We start from the raw sequence: 24,087 nt of genomic DNA, 5'->3' as shown, positions 1-24,087 counted from the left end.
ATAAAGGCCAACTTTTTACAGTGCACGACTAATTTTGTCCTGTGGACAGATTCCCACACCTGAGCTGTAGATCTCTGCAGCTCGTCCAGAGTCACCATGGGTCTCTTGACTGCATTTCTGATCAATGCTCTCCTTGTTCAATCTGAGTTTAGGTGGATGGCCTTGTCTTGGTAGGTTTACAGTTGTGCCATACTCCTTCCATTTCTGAATGATCGCTTGAACAGTGCTCCGTGGGATGTTCAAGGCTTTGGAAATCTTTTTGTAGCCTAAGCCTGCTCTAAATTTTTCAATAACTTTTTTTTTTCTACCAGTGTTTTATTTTGGTAACTATAGGGAAGAGGCAGAATGGTTTAATAAATATAGGGGATGTGTTTTGCAATGCACTTTAAATTTTACTTTTTGTCCACAAGAGAATTTTTCTGTGCTACCAAGAATTTTTATACTAAACTTTATACTTTCATTTTAATGAATGAACGTGGCTTCTGGTTTAAAGCCATACTTCTTCATTCACAGGAACATTGGCTCAGAGAGCACATGTTCCCATTCATCAATCACAGATTAACAATACCCGGCAAGAGCACTGGCGCACAGCAGCAGCAAATCTAACAGACATATTTATACATCCCGTTTGCAGCAAAGTGCCTCAAACAGGACTTTTAAATGCGCCTACTTTACGGTAACTGCACACAGAATAAACAAGTTCAGCAGTTACACCAGTAAGTTTGTACCCAGCTGTTTGCAATCATTTAAAGTCAGCCCAAAGTGTTGCAGCACACAATAGTTCTTCATGTGTCCCTTGCCGCAGCTCCAGTCTTCTCCTGTCTCATGCCGGCAGTCTCTGAAGATTGCCAACCCCTGATGGGTCAGTGACTTCTGTGCATGCGTGTGAACGTGCCCATGTCACCAGAAGCATACTGCTCAGGTGCATTATACTCCTGATGATGTAGGCACGCATGCGCAGAAGATCTGGGGTGGGGCACAGCAATCTTCAGAGGCTGCCAGTGTGAAGCAGGATAAGACTGGATCTGCTGCGAGGGACACACATAACTTGTAGGGGCTGGAAGGCGGCATACATATGAAATCACCGCCGGAACACTTGGGCACAGGATACAGCCTGTATATGGCTTATCCTGCTGCTGCACAAGTCCCAACTGCATTCATTACTATTTATTAGGATTGAACTTGTGAAACGCTTTGTATTGTGTGTATTGTGTGGAGTATATTAATAAAGATACTGGTTCACAATAATCAACAGAATTGTGTCTACTTTGGGGAGGCAAGTCCTCCATTACCACCTCCTTTTAATTGTTAATATATTTTATATTTGTACTGGCACCACTGTTCCAACCTACAGTTCATATTATACTTTAAGTGGAACTGAATAGTTAAAAAACACAGTGCTTCACTTACCTGTGGCTTCTGCCAGCCCCTTGCAGCCTTTCTGTCCCGCGCTGGTCCTCCACAATCCTTTGTTCTTCCGCTGCCAGATACTTTGTTTGGTCGGCGCGGCAACTACACCTGCGCACCCTGGGCTACGCTTATCTTTCTTTACCTTGCCACCCGCAATAGCGTCCTGCCCTATTAGCGCAGGACACTATTGGGGGCTGGAACACACAGAAAGATACGTGTGGCTTGGGGCATGCAGGCGCAGATGCCGTTGAATGACTGAACCGAAACTAGCTGGTGGCGGGGGAACGAAGGATCGTGGAGGACAGGCACGGGACAGGAAGGCTGCAAGAGGCTGCCAGAAGCCCCAGGTAAGTAAAACACTGTGTTTAACTATTCAGTTCCGCTTTAAAAGAGACCCTAAAAGCAAGAAAGATGTGGAGGCTGCCATCTTTATTTCCCACACATCAAGCATGTGGCTAATATGGCCAGACTTTAACCACAACACCTGATGCTCATATTCATTCTGGGTAAGCAGCTGAAAGTATTAGAGGCAGATGATCAGCAGGACAGCCAGGCAATTGGCATAGTTTGAAAGGGCAGCCTTTAAATCCCTCTTTAACTATTTTCGCCTTATGGACGTGACTGTCACGTCCAAAAGGCTGCTGTTGCTGTGCTGCCCCCCCCCCCCCCCCCTTAGCCCGGAGATCAATGAATGGGAACACAGTTCCCATTCATTGATATAAGTCCCAGGTAGAAAGACAGACTGCTTCTTTGAGAAACCACAAACTTTCTGAAGAGAGAGAAAAAAAGACTGTGGCCAAATAGTAAAACTACATCTACACACTTTTTTTTTTGTTATGAAATAAACATTTAAAATTAACTGTTTACCTCCAACACCAAAAATTACCCAAATAAAATGAAAAAAATTACGATAAAAAAAAAACCACAAACAAATAGTTACCTAAGGGTATCAACTTTTTTTTTAATATGCATGTGAAGAGGGTATATTACGAACATTTTTTAAATGATAAAACTTGTAAATAAATGATGGACGCAAAACTGAAAAAATGAACCTTGATTTCCATATAAAATATTGGCGCCATACATTGTGATAGGGAGATAATTTAAATGGTGTAATAACTGGGACAAATAAAATACATAGGTTTTAATTATGGTAGCATGTATTATTTTAAAGCTATAATGACTGAAAACAAGAAAAAAAATGGAAAAAACTTCATTATCTCAAATATTCCCGTTTAAAATGCCTTTAGAAAAAAAGCAAAATGTACTACCCAAATAAAGCCTAATTGGTGGTGGAAAAAACAAGATATAGATCAATTCATTGTGATAATTAGTGATAAAATGATTTGCGAAAGAATGGGAGGTGGGGGGGTGGGTACTCACCTTGGGGGAGGGGGAAGCCTCTGGAGCCTATGAAGGCTTCCCCATCCTCCTCTATCCCACAGGGGTCTCACTGGGCCCCTTCGAATGGGGGGGGGGGGGGATGTGAATATTTACCTTCTCGGCTCCAGTGCAGTAGCAGCTCTCTGCTCGGGATCAGGTGGAGATAGCCGATACCAGTCGGGTCCGCTATACTGTGCAGGGGACTTGTGCCTGCGCAGTAGAGCAGATCCGTTTGAGATCGGCTATTTTCGCCTTAGCCCATCAGGAAGCCTCTACTGCGACTGCCCTGGAGCCGGGGGAAGGTAAATATTGCAGGCACTACTGTACCTGTGCCGCAGCATGACAAATTGTTGGCTGTGCTTTTGGAGGAGCCCTGCAAGACCACTGTGGGACGGAGGACAGAGGAAGCCTCCATAGGATCCTGAGGCTTCCCCTCCTGAGGCAAGTACCCCACCTAGGGGCAATTTTTCTGTTGCAGGGTCTCTTTAAATCTGCCTAAATTATCTTAATTTCTCACAGCAATATACACTGAATGCAAGAAAAAAAAACCACAGAAACAATAATAGGCTTAATATATTTATTTACAATACGCATCCTGAACGCATCACAGATGAAATTTAAACCTAAAAAAGAAAAAAATAGAAAGGAAACATTAGAAACATCAGGTGATGAACTGACATCAGATCTAGCACGGTGAAACTTAAAAAAAAAAAAAAAAAAAAAAAAAAAAGACTCCAACCCAAACTGTTTTATTGTACTTAGGATGGAGCAGGGAGGGGTTAGAAGCACTCTTTAGCTTTTCATTGCAGCCAGTCACCTCAATAACAGTCTCCCTCCCTTCCAGGACCATGTCATCATGGCAAAATTTCACACCTCCCCAAGATGAACCCAAACAGTGATACCAGGTTGCAGGTACTCCAGCACACATTTTTAATAGTCTGTGTCCCCGCTATCCTCCCTCACTTCCTGCTTTTAGCAATTGTGTCACTTGGGCAGAAAGAGGGGACAAAAGAAAGACCGCAATAAAAATCTGTCTGAGGTTCTAACCCTGTTCCACTGTGTTCAAAGTTTAACATCTTAACTTTAATATCAGCTTAGGGTACCACAAATAAATACTGACTTATTTTGCATTCTGCTTACTGAGCTGTGCAAACAGGTACTCTGCAGCTAAAAATTATTCATTTAAAGTGTACCTGAGGTGGAAATAAACTGATGAGGCAAACAATTCTCTACAGTATACTCCTACACCTAAAATGACTTTTCTAGAATAGAATCCTAGTTTTATTTTATGCTTAAAGCGGAATATAACCCTGCATTTCAACTTTGCTCTAAAACATTTACAGCACATTATATGCAACCAACATTTTTTTTACTAGACCAGCATTGGAAGGGTTACACACAGAGCTTTAAAGTTCCATGGAGAGAAATGCAGACGCATCCGAAGTTTAGATAGATACATTTAAGTAAACACAATGTAACAAGTGAGGAATGTGACTCGCTCTCTCTGTGTACGGGAGTTCCTGCACAGTCAGAGTGTCAAATTCACCACTTGTTACATTCTATTTACTTAAATGTATCTATCTAACTTCGGCTGCGGAAGCATTTCTCTCCACGCAACTTTAAAGCTCTGTGTGTAACCCTTCCAATTCTGGTCTAGTAAAAAAAAAAAAAAATGCTGGTTGCATATAATTAATATGCTGTAAATAATGTTTTAGAGCAAAGTTGAAATGCTGGGTTATATTCCGCTTTAAATATGTAAACAGTAGGTTTAATGTGTTATTGTCAAAGCTCAATGACAGTCTTTTAAGAGTCCCAAAAGCTAAAATATATAAAGGATTGACCTTTTTTATTTATTCTCTACATTCAGAACCTGATCTCTGGTAGGCCAGAGTTGTATGGCTGTAATTCTTCATCAGTGAGGATAACTCTATAGCCTGACTGGGTCCCAACTGGAGAGAAACTGTCACTTCCATACCTGAATCTTTTTCAGCAAAGAGAAGAAAAAGGAACACAGCCTAGTTATTTGTATGTTTGGCACTCTACATACACACGTCTAGATTATGTCACATCAGGTACACTTTAATTGGATCATGTGACCTCCGTAGTGCAGCCAAAGGCATAAACATCAAGCTAGATATAACAAAGAATGTCCTATGGGAGGGTCTAGGGCAGTGATGGCTAACCTTGGCACTCCAGCTGTGGTGGAACTACAAGTCCCATGAGGCATTGCAATACTCTGACAGCTCTAAGCATAACTCTGGGAGGCAGAGGCATGATGGGATTTGTAGTTTTGTCACAGCTGGAGTGCCAAGGTTAGCCATCACTGGTCTAGGGTCTGATAAACACCATGCACATTTTTTCACTTCAGATCCTATTTCTGATGGAGAAAATAAGATTGAGCAAAAATATACAACCTATTGATTGACCGCAACCGATCTCAAGCTCAAAACTGATCTTGAAAGCAGACCGGACATGCTGGAAAATATCGAAATACCAGCCATTGTTCTGTGTCTATGTCCTTTTAATTCCCCTTTAAAAACGATATGCAATCGGAAAAATGATTGGAAATCTAATCAGATTTTGAAAAAAAATCCATACGCGTGTATGCTTGCTTTCATCCGATTGCTGTCTGGATCTAAATATGGATCTGACTACTCAATAGAATCTGAAGTGAAAAGTGCATGGTGTGCACCCAGCTTAAGTTTGTTGACAATCAATGGAAGAGTGCAGGTGTGGAGTGACAAGGGCTTCTACTCTGCACAGCTAATTACTCCTGCAGCAAGATAGGCAGTTTGTACACCACACAGTGAATACAGATCTCAGGCTTGTAAAGAGGGGCAATTTCTGCTTCAGCCAGTTGTGGAAATTTATAACTGGCTGCAGTCTGAAATGGAAAGATACTTAAAAAAAACTTTTTACTAAAAACTTGTCACAAACATATTCAGGGCTACACAAGGCTTTGTGTAAATGTTTTTTTTGTTTTGTTTTAAGGTGTCCATACATCAGGCGACTTGGTGGCCGACTGACCATCCAATTCAATTATTATAATCAAATTGGATTCAAATCGGTGCCGCCAAGTGCATGCCCGACCGACAAAGCGACTAATTTCGGGACCGAAATTGGTCGCATGGTCAATCGCCCATTCTGCAAGATGTCGGGTCGAAGTTGGTTGGGTGTGCGGCGTTACAGAGGTGATTTCTGGAACAGCGACGAGGCGACGAAATCCACACCGCCACAATGTATAAATGTGCCCCCGGTGTGTGTATTTATACTCTATCTGTCCTGTAGCAGCCACCGCGCAGTGTCCGTATCCTCCGGGCAGCTCTCCGTACACGCTACTGGCGCATAGTGTCTGATGTCAGTGCATAGCGGCAGACGTCAGAACTACGCCTGTACGGATAGCTGCCCGGAGGATTTTGGACACAACGTGGAGGATGCTACACGACAGGTAACGTATACTGTATTTTTAGACTATAAGGGCCCTTTTCCACTACAGCGTTTGCGATTGCTTAATCGCAAAACCGCAAACCGCTAGTGATTTGTCAAATCGCTACAGTTTGCTTTTAGCATAGGAATCGCGGTAGGTCATTTCCACTACCGCGATTCGTTTTTGACCGGATCGCGATCGCGCGGCGGAGCGATTATTGCCGCGATTTTGCTATGCAGTGCATAGCATAGCAAAATCGCGGCCGCGAACGTCGGGGAATCGCCGGTAATTGCGATTCAGCAATCGCTAGCGTTCAGCGTGAACGCTAGCGATTGCTAGTGGAAAAGGGCCCTACGACTCACTTTTTCTCCCTCAAAAGTGGGGGGAAAAGTCACTGTGTCTTATAGTCCAAATGCAGGGAGTTCCTAACTTGTGAACACCTGCCAATACTAACCGCCAACTCGCCACAATGTTGGGGACTCCCTGTACTGTGCCCATGCAGAGGAGGACACAGGAGGACACAAAGGGGCACAAGGAGGACAGAGGTGGACACAGGAATACACAAGGGGGACAGAGGAGGACACAGGGTAACACGAGGTACAAGGGGGCATAATCGACAAGATGCTCCTTCACCATAAATGCACCAGGTTTAGTATATATTCTTTTTCCCTGGTTTTTGTCTTCTAAACCTAGGTGCGTCTTCTAGTCAGGAGCGTCTTATAGTCCGAAAAATACGGGTAAATACACACACAGGGGCGCACATTATACATTGGGGCAGCAGCAGTGCAGACTCCCTGAAGATTTCATGCTGAAATCGGACAGGAATCTGCCTGTAGTGTATGGGCAGAATCAACAAAAAACGAATTTATATCTAATCAGATTCAATTAGAGATACATTTGTCTCTGTCAAATCTGCCCATAATTGTCAGATCTATGGGCACCTTTACATTGCGCTTCACAGACAAAGTCTGCTTCCTCAGAGGAAAAAAAAATGAAGGTACCTTATTCAATACTAAATCAGGTGCATACAAATTAACTTATGGTGGCCACAAAACATAATATCAAGAATAAGCATGGTCAGCGAGATGCAAATAATTCTGAGTTGGTGCATGATTACGTATGTACAGTACATTTATGCAGGTTGAAGACGGATCAATCATGTCCCACCAAGGGACATTTTTCTACCTATATAATTTGTTTGGCTAACACGGTACAGAAACTTTTTTGCTACTAGTCCCACCAAGGGTAAATTTGATTGCCCATTTTTAAGAAACATTTACATACAGAATTAACATAATCCTGCATCTCAAAATTATTTGCATCTCATTGACCATCCCTAATCAAGAAGACACTGTTAAAAAGTACAAATGGCGTAATGCCACCGTGAGAGGCTGAATCATTATTAAAAGGAGAAATACCAAAACAAAAGTACAAGATCCACTCAGGACAGTGAGAAAAATGGGTATCTATAACTCCACCCTCACCATGTGCCGAGTCACTACCGTAGCAGATAGAAAGCTATTACCCAAAAATGTATTGCTCAGTAATAAAAGGCACAAGATACTCACTATGATTTTAGGCAGATCTACTCATCTTCTGGAGGGAGACCAAGCTCCTCATCTGTCCATTGTGAAGGGTCAGGATAAGGAAAATGTCCCTGAAATAAGATTTTTATGAAGATGCTGGATCAGAACATCCATGTATGTTGAGGCTGAACACAAAGCTGAATAATGTTTGCACACCTGTTTTGCAGTGCTAGGGAGCCCAGGGTCCGGAGACCATCTGCATGCAGCGTGCTACTGATAACAAACCTGGGCCAGCTGAGCTCTTATAAGTACACCACTGTGCACTGATAACCTAGCCTCAAAGGACAACTGAAGTGAGAAGCATATGGAGGCTGCCATATTTACTTATAAACACTACCAGTTGCCTGGCAGCCCTGCTGAAATCTTTGGCTGCAGTAGCGTCTGAATAACGCACTTGAAACCTCGTCAGACTTCAGTCAGAAACACCTGATCTGCATGCTTATTAAGGGTCTATGGGTAGGAGTATAATGCTACGTACACACATGCGACTACGATCGTTCGTTGTTAACGACGAACGATCTTTTAATTGACGAAAGAACGACCGGAGTAAAGTTAGTTCTAAAAAGTGTGTAACGATCACATCGTTAGAACGAACGTTACACCACGTAAAAGCACTCAATGCGCCTGCGCATTAAATTGGAAAGTTCCCTGGAGAAAAAGTGAAATGCGCACGTCCAGCCTGGTACAAACGATCGTTTCCAACGATGTACTACTTTTGCAAACGATCGTCGTTGGTTAAAATCCGCCGAGACAGAACTTTCTTTTGTAGCGATTTGGCTCGTTCGTCAGTAGACTTAATAGTCGGTGGTTCGTTTTTTGTAACGATCGTCGTTGGTAAAGATCGGGGAACGATCGTTACAAACGACTATAGTCGCATGTGTGTATGCACCTTTAGAGGCAGAGGCTCAGGTGGACAGCCAGGCAATATGCATTGTAAACTGGTATAAAGGGTGCAGCGTGGCCAAGGACATGAGGGCACTGCCATAGGCCGTAATGTGAATTACAGGACACTAGAGGCGAAAATAAACGAATGAAATAAAGTCTATCTTCCATATAAAATATATGGCAGTGATCTCACTGGCAAGATCACTGGCGAATCGCAATTAACGCTAAACACAAACATGCAGTATTTTTGGTTATATTAGAGAAATGTCCAGGAAAGAAAAAGCGATCACATAAAAAAAACGCAGCGGCAAGACGCCCACGCTAATCACTATCCTAAGTGTGAATGGGCCCTAAGAATTTCGGTGTCTAGCTTCTGCTCTTACTTTCGCCTCATAATTCCCATCTGCAATGGAAGCATCGCATTTGTAGAGCAGGATCTGAAGGGTTCCCCCCCCCCCCCCCCCCCCAAAAAAGGGGGCAATTTTGAATGGTCAGCACTCCTTCCATTCATTCGCCTATAACCTGATTACTACTTATCACAACAAAACAATCTATATCTTGTTTGGGGGGTACTTTTTTCTAAGAATTATTTTATTTATATAAATGTGTGGTTAACAGGAAAAATAATGACCGAAAACTATTGAAAAAAAAAAAAAAAATTTCTCAGTTTTAAAATAATACATGCTACCGTAATTAAAACCCACACATTTTCCCATTTGTTCCCGTTACTGCAACAATTACATTTTTCCCTAGTACAATGTATGGTGCCAATATTTTATTTAGAAATAAAGGTGCATTTTTTCAGTTTTGCGTCCATCCCTAATTAAAAGCCCATAATTTATAAAGTAACAGTAATATATTCTCTTGACATACATATTAACCACTTTACCCCCACGTGTACGGATTTCTCCGTCCCTTTTTCCATCCTTTCACCACCAGGGACGGAGAAATCCGTACTTTCCGCGCTCCCGTCGCTGCCCGCGCTCCCCCTCGCTCTAGCGCGAACTCCCGCTCGTAAACACGCCGCCGGCCGCTCGCCCGGAGATCAATGAACGGGAAAATCCATTCCCGTTTGTTGATCTAAGCCCCGCAATGATCTGCTGCTTCTCCGATAAGCAGCGCGATCATTGTGAAGAAAAAAAAAAAAAAAAAAAAAAGAAATGTCCCAGCCTCCTAGTACTTCCTGCAAGCGGTCGCATTAAACAAAAAGTTACTGTTGCCATCTTCTAGCCAAATAGTACAACTACACCCTAAAGCATTTTTCACATACAAATACATTATTTTTACACAAAAAATTAACTCCTTACCTCCCACTCCCCCCAAATTTTTTTTTTTTTGGTAATAAAAAAAAAAAAAAAAAAAAAAAATACATAAATAAGTTACCTTAGGGACTGAACTTTTTAAATATTTATGTCAAGAGGGTATTACACTGTTACTTAATAAACTATGGGCTTGTAATTAGGGATGGACGCAAAACTGGAAAAAATGCACCTTTATTTCCAAATAAAATATTGACGCCAAACATTGTGATAGGGACATAATTTAAACGGTTTTATAACCGAGACAAATGGGCAAATACATTTCATGGGTTTTAATTACAGTAGCATGCATTATTTAAAAACTATAAAGGCCGAAAACAGGAAAAAATGTGGGAAAAAAATTATTTTTCAATTTTCCCATTAACCCTCCTGGAGGTATAAAAAATTCCGCCAGGAGGCAGCGCAGCAGTTTTTTTTTTTTTTTTTAAATCATGTAGCGAGCCCAGGGCTCGCTACATGATAGCCGCTGCTCAGCGGCATCCCCCCGCCCACTTCGATCGCCTTCGGTGATCTCCGATCAGGAAATCCCGTTCAAAGAACGGGATTTCTTAGAGGGCTTCCCCCGTCGTGACGTCATTGGGAGTCCCGATCCACCCCTCGGCGCTGCCTGGCACTGATTGGCCAGGCAGCGCATGGGGTTGGGGGGGGGCGCGCGTGCGCGATGGATAGCGGCGATCAAGCGCGGGGTGGCGGCGATACAGCAAAAAAAAAAAAATTAAGTAAATCGGCCCAGCAGGGCCTGAGAAAACCTCCTGCGTGGCTTACCGAGAACTACGTTCAGGGTTACCGCCAGGAAGGTTAAAACACATTTAGAATAAAATAATTATTGGCATAATGTCCCACCTAAAGAAAGCCTAATTGGTGGCGAAAAAAACAAGATATAGTTCATTTCATTGTGATAAGTAATGATAAAGTTATAGATGAATTAATGGAAGGAGCGCTGAAAGGTGAAAATTGCTCTGGTGCTCAAGGGGTAAAACCCCTCAGTTGGGAAGTCGTTAAAAAAGTTCAGTCCCTAAGGTAACCAGTTATGGTTTTTTTTTTTTTTAAATAAAACCTTTTTTTGGGTGGGGGGGGGGGGGGGGCAACTATTGTGGAGTGTGGGAGGTAAGGAGTCAATTTGAAAAGTAAAAATAGGTCTAATAAAAAAAAAAAAAAAGTTTCTGGATGGAATTTTACTATTTGGCTACAAGATATCGCGAATAACTTCCCTATGCGTAGTATTACTACATTTAGAGGAAGTAATGCGTGAATGTGTAAGTATCGGCTTTTATGAACGGCGGTGCCGTCATTCATACGTGGACTTAGATCAATGAATGGGAACCGTGTTCCCATTCGTTGATCTCCTGGCTAACGATTAGCGGCAGTAATGATCGCAGGAGCGGGATGCACACACACACGTGGGGGTGGCGCCGAGCGAAAAGGGACGTAGTAGCTACATCTCTGCATGGAGATATGGCAATGTGCAGGGATGTAGTTACTCGTCCCGGGGAGGGGAAGTGTTTGGCATATTTATTTAATTTAAGCCTTCGTATCCCTCTCACTTCAGGTTGTCTGTAATGTAAAGTAAATATAAACTGAAAAACAAAAAAAAAAAAATCTCATACCTATGGAGAGGGAAGAATCCTACTGACCCTTTCCTGTCCCCTCATTCCAGCGCCGTCGCCCCTGTCCCACGTATTGGACTAGCTGGTGGAAAAAAACCTTCAGGGCTCATTTCCACTATCGCGAATTCGCATGCGTTTTTCGCATGCAAATTCGAATAGCAATACAAGTGAATGGGACTGTTTCCACTTGTCAGGATTCCTTTGCGTTTTTCTGTGCAGAAAAAATTCGCATGGCAGAGCCATCAGAATTCGCATACTGCTATGCGAATCGCATACAATGCATTTAATAGGAAATTCGCATGAGGTTTGGGTATGCGAATTTTCATGCGAATTCGCACAGAAACAATGGAAAAGCACACCAGCACTGCCATGGTTAAATTCGCATACATCGTCATCCATGCGAATTCGCGTGCGAATACGCATGAAAATTCGCATGGACCCGCATGCGAATTTCGCATCCGCATGCGAATTTTTACCGCGGCGATTCGCACCGCACAAGTGGAAATGCAGCCTTAGGGAACCTTCAGGGCCCGTTTCCACTATCGCGAATCTGCATGCGTTTCCTGCATGCAGATTCGCACAGCCAATACAAGTGGATGGGCCTGTTTCCACTTTTCAGTTTTGCTGTGCAGGATTTTTCTGCACGGCAGAGCCCTCAGAATTCGCCTGCGTGTGGAATGCAGGCGAACCGCACACAATGTATTTAATAGCGAAATCGCATGCGTGTTCCCCATGCGTTTTTTGCCACGAATTCGCATAGGTACCAATGTTAATTCACACAGGCAGTGACATGGTTAAAATCGCATATACCCTCACCTATGCGAATTCGCACGCGAATTCGCGCTAAAAAACGCATGCGGAATCGCATCCGCATGCGATTTCATCAGCGGTGGAATCCAGGCGATTCCGCACCGCTATAGTGGAAACGAGCCCTCAGAAGCATGCTGCTAAAGACAGGTGGCCCTGTACTGAGTACAGAGCCGCCCATCTCCAGAAGCACTCACTCAGGATCCCTGAAGGTGGCATAAATTCACCAGGCGACAGCGCTGGAAGGAGAGGAAAAAAGAGGGGACAGGGAAAGCTCAATAGGATCCAGAGACTCCCCTCTCCAAAAGGTATTAGGTTGTTTTGTATGCTACAGATTTGCTGCAAAATATCAGAAGCATCATCCAACTCCTAAGAACTCCAGCCGTGTGTGTGTGCCTGTGTGCGTATGTGTGTGTCTGCCTGTATGTGTGTGTGCCTGCGTGTGCGCGTGTGTTCTTTATTTTCATGACTATGAACATTTTAGATTTACTCTGAAAGCATCCAAACTATGAATTAACACGTGGAAGTATAGTACATAACCAAAAAGTGTGAAACAACTGAAAATGTCATATTCTAGGTTCTTCAAAGTAGCCACCTTTTTCTTTGATTACTTACTGCTTTGCACACTCTTGGCATTCTCTGGATGAGCTTCAAGAGGTAGTCACCTGAAATGGTTTTCACTTCACAGGTGTGCCCTGTCAGGTTTAATAAGTGGGATTTCTTGCCTTATAAATGGGGTTGGGACCATCAATTGCTTTGTGGAGAAATCAGGTGGATACACAGCTGATAGTCTTACTGAATAGACTTTGTATTATGGCAAGAAAAAAGCAGCTAAGTAAAGAAAAACGAGTGGCCATCATTACTTTAAAAAATGAAGGTCAGTGCGAAAAATTGGGAAAACTTTGAAAGTGTCCCTAAGTGCAGTCTCAAAAACCATCAAATGCTACAAAGAAACTGGCTCACATGCGGACCGCCCCAGGAAAGGAATACCAAGAGTCCCTAATGCCGCACAATTACGCTGGTGCGTTTTGGAAGCGGTGACTTTGCCTAATAGGGGGGGTGACCTGGAGAAGAAATTAAAGCAAAAAGAAGCAAAGTGGATCTACTCGTTAGATGTTGTGACCCCTAGAGGGATGAATGAGAGATTGCCACTTAAAAGCTTTTTATAAAACATGTTGTCATTATGATCTATTTGGGTCTGGGGCAACAGTGCAATGTGTAACGTGACCTGTTTGTATCTTATCAATGCAGCATGCTATAACATTACGTGTTTTTCCACAGGTGGTCTTATGGTAGTCCTCTCTCGGAAGTACCTGGTTCACGGTCAGTCATTGATGTTTGTTTTCTGGTAGCCGTATAGGAGTGCCATATGACCGTGTGGATTTTTATTGGAGACCTGGGACTTTAGAGTTAATGGCTCCCTGGGCGGAGCCTGAATGGGTGGGGTGCTTGCATATGGGATGTACTTATACATGCATGTACTTGTCATTGCTGTTTATCACCTGATGAAGGATCGTTGGATCCGTAACATGTAGTGTTTGTCCTCCTAATACAGCAAAAGTTTGCAGCCAGTAGTGTGCCGTCTCTTTTTCTTTGTGTGTACAGCAGTGTGGCTGTGGGAGCAATCCAGCCGAGACAAGGCACCGGCAAGTATACGGGTTTATTACCTGGATCACCGTTCATCCATCTCCACTTACTTTTCATTGTTGAATACCAAGAGTCCCCTCTGCAGCGGAGGATAAGTTCATCCGAGTCACCAGCCTCAGAAATCGCAGGTTTACAGCAGCTCAGATTAGAGACCAGGTCAATGCCACACAGAGTTCTAGCAGCAGACACATCTCTAGAACTGTTAAGAGGAGACTGTGAATCAGGCCTTCATGGTAGAATATCTGCTAGGAAACTACTACTAAGGACAGGCAACAAGCAGAAGATACTTGTTTGGGCTAAAGAACACAAGGAATGGACATTAGACCAGTGGAAATCTGTGCTTTGGTCTGATGAGTCCAAATTTGAGATCTTTGGTTTCAACCATCGTGTCTTTGTGCGACGCAGAAAAGGTGAACGGATGGTCTCTACATGCCTGGTTCCCACCGTGAAGCATGGAGGAGGTGGTGTGATGGTGTGGGGGTTCTTTGCTGGTGACACAGTTAGGGATTTATTCGAAACTGAAGGCATACTGAACCAGCATGGCTACCACAGAATCTTGCAGCGGCATGCTATTCCATCCGGTTTGCGTTTAGTTGGACCATCATTTATTTTTCAACAGGACAATGATCCCAAACACACCTCCAGGCTGTGTAAGGGCTATTTGACCAGGAAGGAGAGTGATGGGGTGCTGCGCCAGATGGCCTGGCCTCCACAGTCACCAGTCCAGACCTGAACTTAATCAAGATGGTTTGGGGTAAGCTGGACCGCAGTGTGAAGGCAAAAGGGCCAACAAGTGCTAAGCATCTCTGGGAACGCCTTCAAGACTGTTGGAAGACCATTTCAGGTGACTACCTCTTGAAGCTCATCAAGAGAATGCCAAGAGTGTGCAAAGTAGTAATCAAAGCAAAAGGTGGCTACTTTGAAAAACCTAGAATATGACATATTTTCAGTTGTTTTTGGTTATGCACTATTCTTCCACAGGTGTTAAATCATAGTTTGGATGCTTTCAGTGTGAATCTACAATGTTCATAGTCATGAAAATAAAGAAAACTCTTTGAATGAGAAGGTGTGTCCAAACGATTGGTCTTTACTGCATGTATATTGCCGCCTTCACCGACTTCTGCCTGGATTTTGAATACTCTCTGCCTACCGCCTACAGTGACTTCTGCCTGGATTCTGACTACTCTGTCTGCCGCCTGCACCGACCCCTGCCTGGATTTTGACTACTCTCTGCTTGCCTTATTTGTATAGTTTCACAATTTTTTATGTTTATTCATAAATGCAATTAATTCAACAAATGTGTTAGTTTTTTTTATTTATATGCAGAATGACTACCAGGCTTTTATTCTGGCATATTTTGATGAATTATGACTTAGAGAGACACTGAAGCGGAAAAAAAATATGATATAATGAATTGGTTGTGTACTATGAATAATTACTAGAAGATTAACAGCAAAGAAAATATTCTCATTTTTATTTTCAGGTATATAGTGTTTTTTCTAACATTGCATCATTCACTAATATGTGCTGATTACACAACACTCAGCATTCAAAATGATTCTTTCATAGCAGTCTGTGAACTAATGACCTCTCCTCTGGCAGAGAAAAAGAAAACACTTGAGATAATAAAAGTCAGGAGACAGCCCTCTCCATGACTTTCAAAGTCATAGAGCTTAATGGCTTTATTGCATAGAGATGACAACTGGAGTTTCTTAAATCTTCCTGTACTGGAAACAATTAGACTGATGTATCTGATCTTAATGTTTTATTTCTTAGCTGTACTACACATACAAATCATAATATCATGATTTTTTTTTTCCGCTTCAGTGTCTCTTTAAGAATTGGATGCCTACAATTCTTGAAAAACAATGTACCGCTTTTAAAGGGAACCTAAACTGAGAGGCATATGGATTTTTCCTTTTAAACAATACCAGTTGCTTGGCAGTCCTGCTGATCTCTTTGCTGCAGTAGTGGCTAAGTCACAGACCTGAAACCAGCATGCAGCTAATCTAGTCTGACTTCAGTCAGAGCATCTGATCTGCATGCTTGTTCAGGGGCTGTGGCTAAAAGTATTAGAGACACAGGATCAGCAGGAGAGTCAGGCAACCGGTATTATTTTAAAAGGAAAAATACATGTCCTTCTCAGTTTAGGTTCCCTTTAAGCTCTAACCTCCCTGGTGGTGCATTTCTGTCTGGAATTATAATAGTCACACTTCATTACTTTCATACTTCCCCACTGGATAAGGGGGGGGGGGGGGAAGGGACGGGACATGACAGCTCCTACAGCTATAGCAAAGCTTTCTTTAGGTGACATTGGACACAGTCTAACCAATCAGGGTTTTTCTTCTTTAGTTTTTCGGTAATATGCTAACGGTCAGAATCTACTGATTGCCAGGAGTGATCCCACATTTCTCTGCCTCTACTAAAGGTGGCCATACATCTATCGACTTGGCGGCCGTTCAACCATCTGATAATTATCAAATCAGGTGAAAATCTGCCAAGAGCATGCCAGATTGACGATGCAACCAATTTCGGACTGAAATTGGTTGCAGGGCTGTGGAGTCGGTACAAAAATCATCCGACTCCTCAGTTTATGAAACCACCGAATCCAACTCCGAGTACCCAAAATTGCTCCGACGACTCCGTTTATGAAACCGACTCAGATTCCAGGTACCCAAAATTTCTCAGATTCCTCGACTCCACAGCCCTGATTCGTTGCATTTGTCAATCGGACATGCTGCAAAATGTTGGGCCGTCGTGGTCGATCCAATGTGCGCCAGTAATACTGAGTGAAATCGGAATGAGCGACAACCCCCCCAACAATGTACCCCCTAATGTAAAAAGGTTACCCCCCCCCCCCACCTCCAGTTAGGTATACTTTACCTGTCGGTGTCTGCCGCTGGCTCCAGGCACCATCTGAAATCTGCATACATGCACTGGCAACCACGTGGGGCACATGTATACGGACTGCGGACAGATCCCGAAGCCAGCGGCAGACACTGACAGGTAAAGTATACTGCATCAGGCACATTTTACCCTGTTTGGGGGGGGGGCGAGCGCAGCACCGGGGCGGCGGATGCGGCATCACCAGGCCAACTCTGGAAATCGGCCTGCTGTGGGAGGGCCCGTTTCCACTACAGTGAATCCGCATGCGTTCTCTGCATGCGGATTCGCATAACCAATACAAGTGGATGGCCCTGTTTCCACTTGTCAGTTTTTTCCTGCGTTTTTCTGTGCAGGATTTTTCTGCACGGTAGAGCCTGCAGAATTCGCCTGCGTGAGGAATGCAGGCGATTCGCAGGCTATGTATTTAATAGGGAAAACGCGCATGCGTTTTTTGCCGCGATTTCGCGTGCGAATTCGCATGAAAACTAATGTAAATTGAACCAGGCAGTGACATGGTTAAATTCGCATATACCCTGCCTATGCGAAATCGCGGCAAAAAACGCACGCGGAATCGCATCCGCATGCGATTTCGTCAGCGGTGGAATCCCGGTGATTCGCACCGCACTAGTGGAAACGAGCCCTAAGGGCAGCCGACAGATCTCTCTCTAATCAGATTCAGAACCTTAAAGAGACAATGAAGTCTCATTTTTTTTACCCTATTTTCGTACACCTCCTTCAAATCGCAGCATCCCGCGTCCGAACGAGTCATTTATAGCCCTAAAATTTCCCAGCAAAGTTCTACGACTTTGGAAGTCATAGATTTTGCTGACTGGTAGAGGCAAAGCTTTGCGCAGTAGCCCTGCCTCTTAGCCAGTCAATCTCCACCTCTCCCTGCCTCTCTCAGTGAAAGAAGACTAAGAGGGGTGGGGAAAGGTGGAGATCAGCAGAGATTGACTGAAGTAGAGGCAGAGCTACAGCGCACAGCTCTGCCTCTACCAGGAAGATGAATGATGCGATCCCTGGAACTTTGCAGGGCAATTTTAGGGCTATAAATCAGGGCTGTGGAGTCGGTACAAAAATCATACAACTCCGACTCCTCAGTTTATGAAACCACCGACTCCAGCTACCCAATATGGCTCTGACTCCTCAACTCCTTTGTCTAATACTTACCAGGACTATGGATTTGGTACAAAAATCATCCCACTCTGACTATTCAGTTTATGAAACCACCGACTCAGACTCCAGGTACCCAAAATTTCTCTGACTCCACAGCCCTGCTATAAATAACTCGTTATGCCATGGGAATGCGGCGATTCATCTTACAATTTAATGCTGAAGAAGGCTGAAGAAGGTCTCGTTTCCACTTGTGCGCGGCATGCGTCTTGCGAGAGCTGCTGCACAGCTGCTTGTGTCTCGCAGCCGAATCCCTATGCACGGCTCTGGGATTCAGACAGTGACGCATGCAATTATGCTGCAGGGCCTCAGATTTTTCCTTGGCCACGAATTCGGAAACTCTGCATATTCGTGGCCGAGGAATCGGCCCATTTTTGCAGAAGTGGAAACTTAGCCTGAGAAAATAAGGTAAACAATTAGACTTCAATGTCTCTTTAAGGAACTGAAGGGCAGGAGGTCCTCTTAATGTTGGCATATATTCCCCCACATTCTACAGCTAGTATAATAATGGAAAAAGTGGAAGGGAAAAAAAAGCAAACTTACAAATACGTCACCTGGACTGTGCCACGTATGCCACAAGATCCAAAACCACATGAAACCACTGAGGAACTCAGCCTGGAAACACTGAGACTTGGTCAACTCAACCATCTGCCTGTAGCGAGGCTCTATGTGGACTTCCCCACCAGCACTGGAAGAAAAGACAGAGACTGTATAAACTGTAGCCTGAGAGGCCCTCTGCAATACAGTGTAAGGACAGTACCCCAGTGTGACCTCTAGTCCCTTCCATCCTGCATGACTAACACTACAAAACATGACACATTAAACACAGACCGGCACAAAATCATTGCAAGCTTCATCCGCTGCGCCTTTTGAAAATGTTGGGCAGTGGGCCTAGTGTGAACTGAGCTCTACTGTACCTGCTTGAGAAAAGAAGACTACATCTGAAACTAGGGATGGCCGATGAGATGCAAATAATTTCGAGTTGATGCAGAATTATGCAAATTTATGCAGTTTGAAAACGGACCACTCACATTTTATCTTAGCAGGATTTGATTGGTTCATTTTTAAGCTGCATAAATGTGCATACAAAATCTGCATAATATTGCATGCATCAACTCAAATTTGCATCTTATTGACCAGTCCCATCCAAAACAGACTGGTGCTCCTCAAACCATTTTCAATTAAAACACAACACTACACTTCTAATATCAAGATGGCTTCTATAGGCTAATTCCAACCTTACCAATTCCTGGCTGAGCCAGTCACATTATCAGGGGTGGTTAAAGCGGATCCGAGATGAAAAACTAAATATAACAAGTGACTTGTCTATATATCTTATCTAAAGTTTAGATAGTTTACACAGCAAATTATCTTCAAACCGCTTCAACAGTATATTAATATTTTTTCCTGCGATACAATGGGAGCAGACATGTGTTCTGCTTGTCACTATTACACAATTAAGGTAGCCATACACTGGTCGATTTGCCATTAGATCGACCAGCTGACAGATCCCTATCTGATCGAATCTGATCAGAGAGGGATCGTATGGCTGCCTTTACTGCAAACAGATTGTGAATCGATTTCAGCCTGAAACCGATCACAATCTGTTGAGCTGCTCCTGCCGCCTGTGCCGAGGAACGTATACATTACCTGAAGCTGGCTACCAGGCGTCTTCTCCACGCTGCATCCGCACCGCTCTGTTCCGGCTCCATCCCGGCGCTTCCTGTGTCACTCCGTGACCAGGAAGTTCAAATAGAGCACCCTCTATTTGAACTTCCTGGTCACTGCAGTGACACAGGAAGCGCCGGGATGGAGCCGGAACAGAGCGGTGCAGCGCGGAGAAGACGCCCGGGAGCCAGCGTCAGGTAATGTATACCTGATTGGATCGGCCGCCGCTAGCGACGCGCACCCTACCCGCGGGCGATCGAGGGTAATTTCCCGCACGGCGCGATCGACGGGCCGATCCAATTCCGGGAGGAAATCGGATCGGCGGGTGTGTTTAGCGCGAACGATTGGCAGCAGATTCGATCCCAGGATCGAATCTGCTGTCGAAACGGCCGCGAATCGGGCCAGTGTATGGCCACCTTTACACACACAGGCAAGCTTATCTGTATCTAGGCATGCTAATCTACATATTCTGTGAAAACTCCACTCTTATCTCCTCCATTACACAGGCAACTGATCTGTATCTGCACTGCAGCTCTCAGATTGTGAAAACTCTGCCTCTGAAATCTATAGCTAGTAACACCTTTTTCACCTGCCCAGACTGAAATCCCACAATCCCTTGCAAGCGCCAAGGCACTCTGGAGAAGCTGTGGGTGTGGCTTGTTTAGTTTATAGGGAATTAGAGTATTAAAACAAAACAAGTATTTGGCTTGAGGAATGCCCTATAAACTATATGTAAGGAACACAATTATGCAAGGAGTAAAAGTTCATCTCGGATCCACTTTAATGAAAGACAATGAGGTGAGGTGAAACTCTGAGGTGATGCAGGATCATGTAATTTCTGCATGAAAACGTATGCAACTTGACAATAGACCAATCCAATGCCACCTTGGTGGACTCAGTGTTCTCCCCAGGCTCTTTTAGGCCTCCTTTCCACGAACTGTTGAGCTGTGTGCTCAACAAGCAGTTACCAGGCAGAAGTAAGCAGTTATCATGCAGCAACAAGCAGTTACTAGGCAGCAGTGAGCAGTTGATAGAGTTTGAGAGGCATTTCACTGCCTATCAGCGGTCCGTGGAAAGAAGGCCTTAGCCGGGTGCTCCACCCGGCTAATTTTGGTGAGCACCCAGCTGTCATCGGCTCACCTCCTCCTATCCTGTAAGCAGAGTTGCCCTGTCCAGCACGCAGCTACTTTTTCATGTTCTGGGGAGAACACTGGGACTTATGGGTCCACTTTTAAGTTGCATACATTTTCTTGTTAACGCTTGTAGATGCATATATTTTCATAAAAAAGTTTGCATAATCCAGTATGGTCAATGGAATTATCTGCATTCCATTGACCATCCCATGCAAGAAAGGCAAAAGGGGCACCAGACATGTGGGCACCGCCATAGACTGTAATGTGAATTACGACTATAACGACACACGGAAGGTAATGAGGGCACTGGCAAAAGTCAGAGCCATAATTACAAAAACAAACAAAAAAAAAAGTGAAATTCATCCGCCAGCAATATCCACAGCCGAATAGCAACTCAGCCGAGTCCACGGCGGCCTGTAGGGGGAATAATAATGAACGCCGCCGGGAGATTTTCAATAGCAGGGTGAGCAGCTTTTCAACTTCACCCTGCACCTAAATTTCCTGGTGCCCTTTCTGCGTCTACACCATCCTACGATGTAGTAACAAAATAAATCTAATGCAACTTTCTTTAAAAGCGCTTCATGGAGACCCTCTTAGGTGCAGAGTAGCAGCAGCAGAGCATAAGAAAACTGGCTAACCTCTAGGCTTCACCGGCAATCTAATGCTGGGCATACACGGGTCCGATCCGGCGGGCGATTAGCCGCCGGATCAACTCCCGCCGCGTCCGCCCGGATCGATTCCCGCTCGTCTCCGCCGGCGCTTATCTTCCGCTCGATTCGACGCTATTGTCCCCCCTGCGGGTATCGAGCGCAGAATCGATCCCGAGCCGTGTATTAGGTCTCCAGGCATCCTGTCTCCATGACTACAGCACCTTCTCTTGTCGCATGACAACACAGGGCGCTTTCATCATAGAGACAGATTCCTGGAGAGGGTAGAAGGCTAGCGGAGCCTGAAGAGCAGGGCTGTGGAGTCGGAGTAATTTTGGGTACCCGGAGTCGGTGATTTCACAAACTGAGGAGTCGAAGTCGGATGATTCTGTACAAAATCCACAGCCCTGGTAAGTATAAGGGTGCGTTTCCACTAGTGCGGTGGGAAATCGCCGCGGATTCGCATGCAGGAGCGAAATCGCATGCGGTTGTATGCAAATTTTACCACAAATTCGCATACGATTTCGCATGGATGAGGATGTGTGCGAATTTAACCATGTCAGTGCCTGTGTGCTTTTTCATTGATTCCATGCGAAATCGTATGCGAATTCGCATGAAAAAACCATGCGAATTCCCTATTAAATACATTGTATGCGAATCGCATGCGTGTGTGCGGTGTCCGAATTCGGATGACTCTGCTGAGCAGATTTTTCCTGCACAAGAAAACGCTCCGTTTTTTCTGACAAGTGGACACAGGCTCATTCACTTTTATTGGTTTTGCAAATTTGCATGCGGGGAACGCATGCGAATTCGCGTTAGTGGAAACGCACCCTTAGACTAAGGAGTCGGAGCCATTTTGGGTACCCGGAGTTGGAGCCGGTGGATTCATAAACTGTGGAGTCTGCATGGGAGGGAGGGTACTATATCTGGCAACCCATAGTGGGGGTTCCTTTCGGGTACCTAAACTAGGGGGCACAGGGGGGGAGGGGCTGAAGTACTACTTCTGGCTACCTACACTGGGGGGTCCCTATGGCTACCTATTCAGAGGGGGCTACCTCTACTGGGGATACTACTTCTTGCTACCTATAATGAGGTGGTGACCTAAGAGGAGCTGCTACTTCTGTCTGCCTGTGCGGGGGGCACAAGCCATACTGGAGACCGCATCTGTAAATCAATATTGGGGTGTAAGGCTACCTATACAGAGGGTTCAATCTCTACTGGGGTGCTACTTCTTGCTACCTATACAGGGGCCACATCTGGAACTCTATATTTGGGGGGAAGGGGCTACCTCTATTGGAGTGGGGGGCTACATCTGGCTAGATATACTGGGGGGCTACTTCTTACTACTTATAATGGGGGTGCACATGCATGTTTGGTTACTTACACTGGAGGGTTCCTCTGGCTACCTATACTGGGGTCATAGATTGCTACCAATAGCGGGGACTAACTCTGACTACCTATACTGGGGGATGCTGTATAATACCGGGGGACACAAAAGTAAGCTTAAAAAATATATATTTCCCCAGTGGGTGGGGGAAGGCAACCAAAGCTTTGCTATAGTGCCCCATGATTTCTACCCACTACCCTAATCTAGCAGCACCCTGGAAACTGAATGCTAACAGACGTTGCTTTGTATGCCTTATATCAAAAGAGCAGCTAGCCAGGTCATCCGGGCCACCTGCTATAGCAGTGTAAGCCCCTTCTATGGACGCACAATGCGGACCCCCGTCTACCGCTTAGCGAGAGGCCCTGTGTCATGAAAGGGGTTAGGGATGGGATTACTGGGCCCAGCATGCCCGCTGCAGAGCATGCTGGGAGTTGTGGTTCCCCTCCCCCGGCGACCTTCTCTTCTTCACTCACTGGCGGACTCCAGGCTGCTTCCTCGTCACAGGCCCGAACAGGCGACTCCCGACCCTCAGCGCCCCTCCGAGCCGCCCCAGCGACGCCATGACACCGGATCAATGTCACCTTACGCCAGTCTCGCGACATCTCTCCCGGGCGAATCCATTATCGGAGGGGGGGGGGTGTTATTTTTTTATTACGTGAATATTGCAAACACATTATAACTACCTTTTCCAAGTCAAATAGGATATGATCCTGAAACTGAACGGCTGTGACTGCGAGCTGTCAGTTACAACAGAACTCACTGGAACTTTTCATAAAACCGTCAAGGCATGGAACGCAACTAACTGATCATGCCGCAATGAATCGTTATGAAAGCAATACCGGTTGCGTCTTCCTCCGTGGAGTTTTAGCTTCATTATACCCCTCTAGTTTGAATGGAATATTCGGTTGCCATGGCTTCGGTAAAACATTGCTCAGTGAAGTATTGCACCATTCCAGAGAGTACCATAGCGCATAGGGGTGTACACATTACATCTTCCTCAAAGCAATTACATTGCAAACACATTATTTCCTATTGTATGATTAAAACATACAATAGATGATTAGTGTGTTTGTTTATTTATCAGAAAAGTGAAACAAAGCTTAATTGCTTGGTAAAGAAGAC

The 24,087-nt window shown here is 44.6% G+C and overlaps 1 protein-coding gene across 1 annotated transcript; it reads right to left on the bottom strand.

Moving 5' to 3' along the window:
* Window positions 1-3,356: 3,356 nt before the first annotated feature.
* NDUFB2 (NADH:ubiquinone oxidoreductase subunit B2) lies at window positions 3,357-23,563 on the bottom strand. The gene is made up of 4 exons (XM_068277841.1): window positions 23,439-23,563; window positions 18,674-18,818; window positions 7,789-7,877; window positions 3,357-3,416 (listed from the first exon to the last, which is right to left on the bottom strand). The coding sequence occupies exons 1-3, from the start codon at window positions 23,525-23,527 to the stop codon at window positions 7,806-7,808; spliced, it is 306 nt and encodes a 101-aa protein (XP_068133942.1). The 5' UTR covers window positions 23,528-23,563; the 3' UTR covers window positions 3,357-3,416; window positions 7,789-7,805.
* Between the last annotated feature and the right edge of the window lie 524 nt (window positions 23,564-24,087).

This window comes from Hyperolius riggenbachi, chromosome 3, assembly GCF_040937935.1.
Source record: "Hyperolius riggenbachi isolate aHypRig1 chromosome 3, aHypRig1.pri, whole genome shotgun sequence".
NCBI lineage: Eukaryota > Metazoa > Chordata > Amphibia > Anura > Hyperoliidae > Hyperolius > Hyperolius riggenbachi.
Note: the sequence above shows the minus strand (reverse complement) of the source record. Positions and strands in the feature narration are given on the sequence as shown.

What these genes read in the sequence shown, in the direction of transcription:
- NDUFB2 (XM_068277841.1), bottom strand. Translation starts at nt 23,527, where the DNA reads ATGGCGTCGCTGGGGCGGCTCGGAGGGGCGCTGAGGGTCGGGAGTCGC. An exon ending in AAGCAGCCTGGAGTCCGCCA is followed by an intron (nt 18,819 to 23,438) that starts GTGAGTGAAGAA and finishes CTTTTCTTCCAG; the next exon opens with TGCTGGTGGGGAAGTCCACA. An exon ending in ACAGTCCAGGTGACGTATTT is followed by an intron (nt 7,878 to 18,673) that starts GTAAGTTTGCTT and finishes ATCTTATTTCAG; the next exon opens with GGACATTTTCCTTATCCTGA.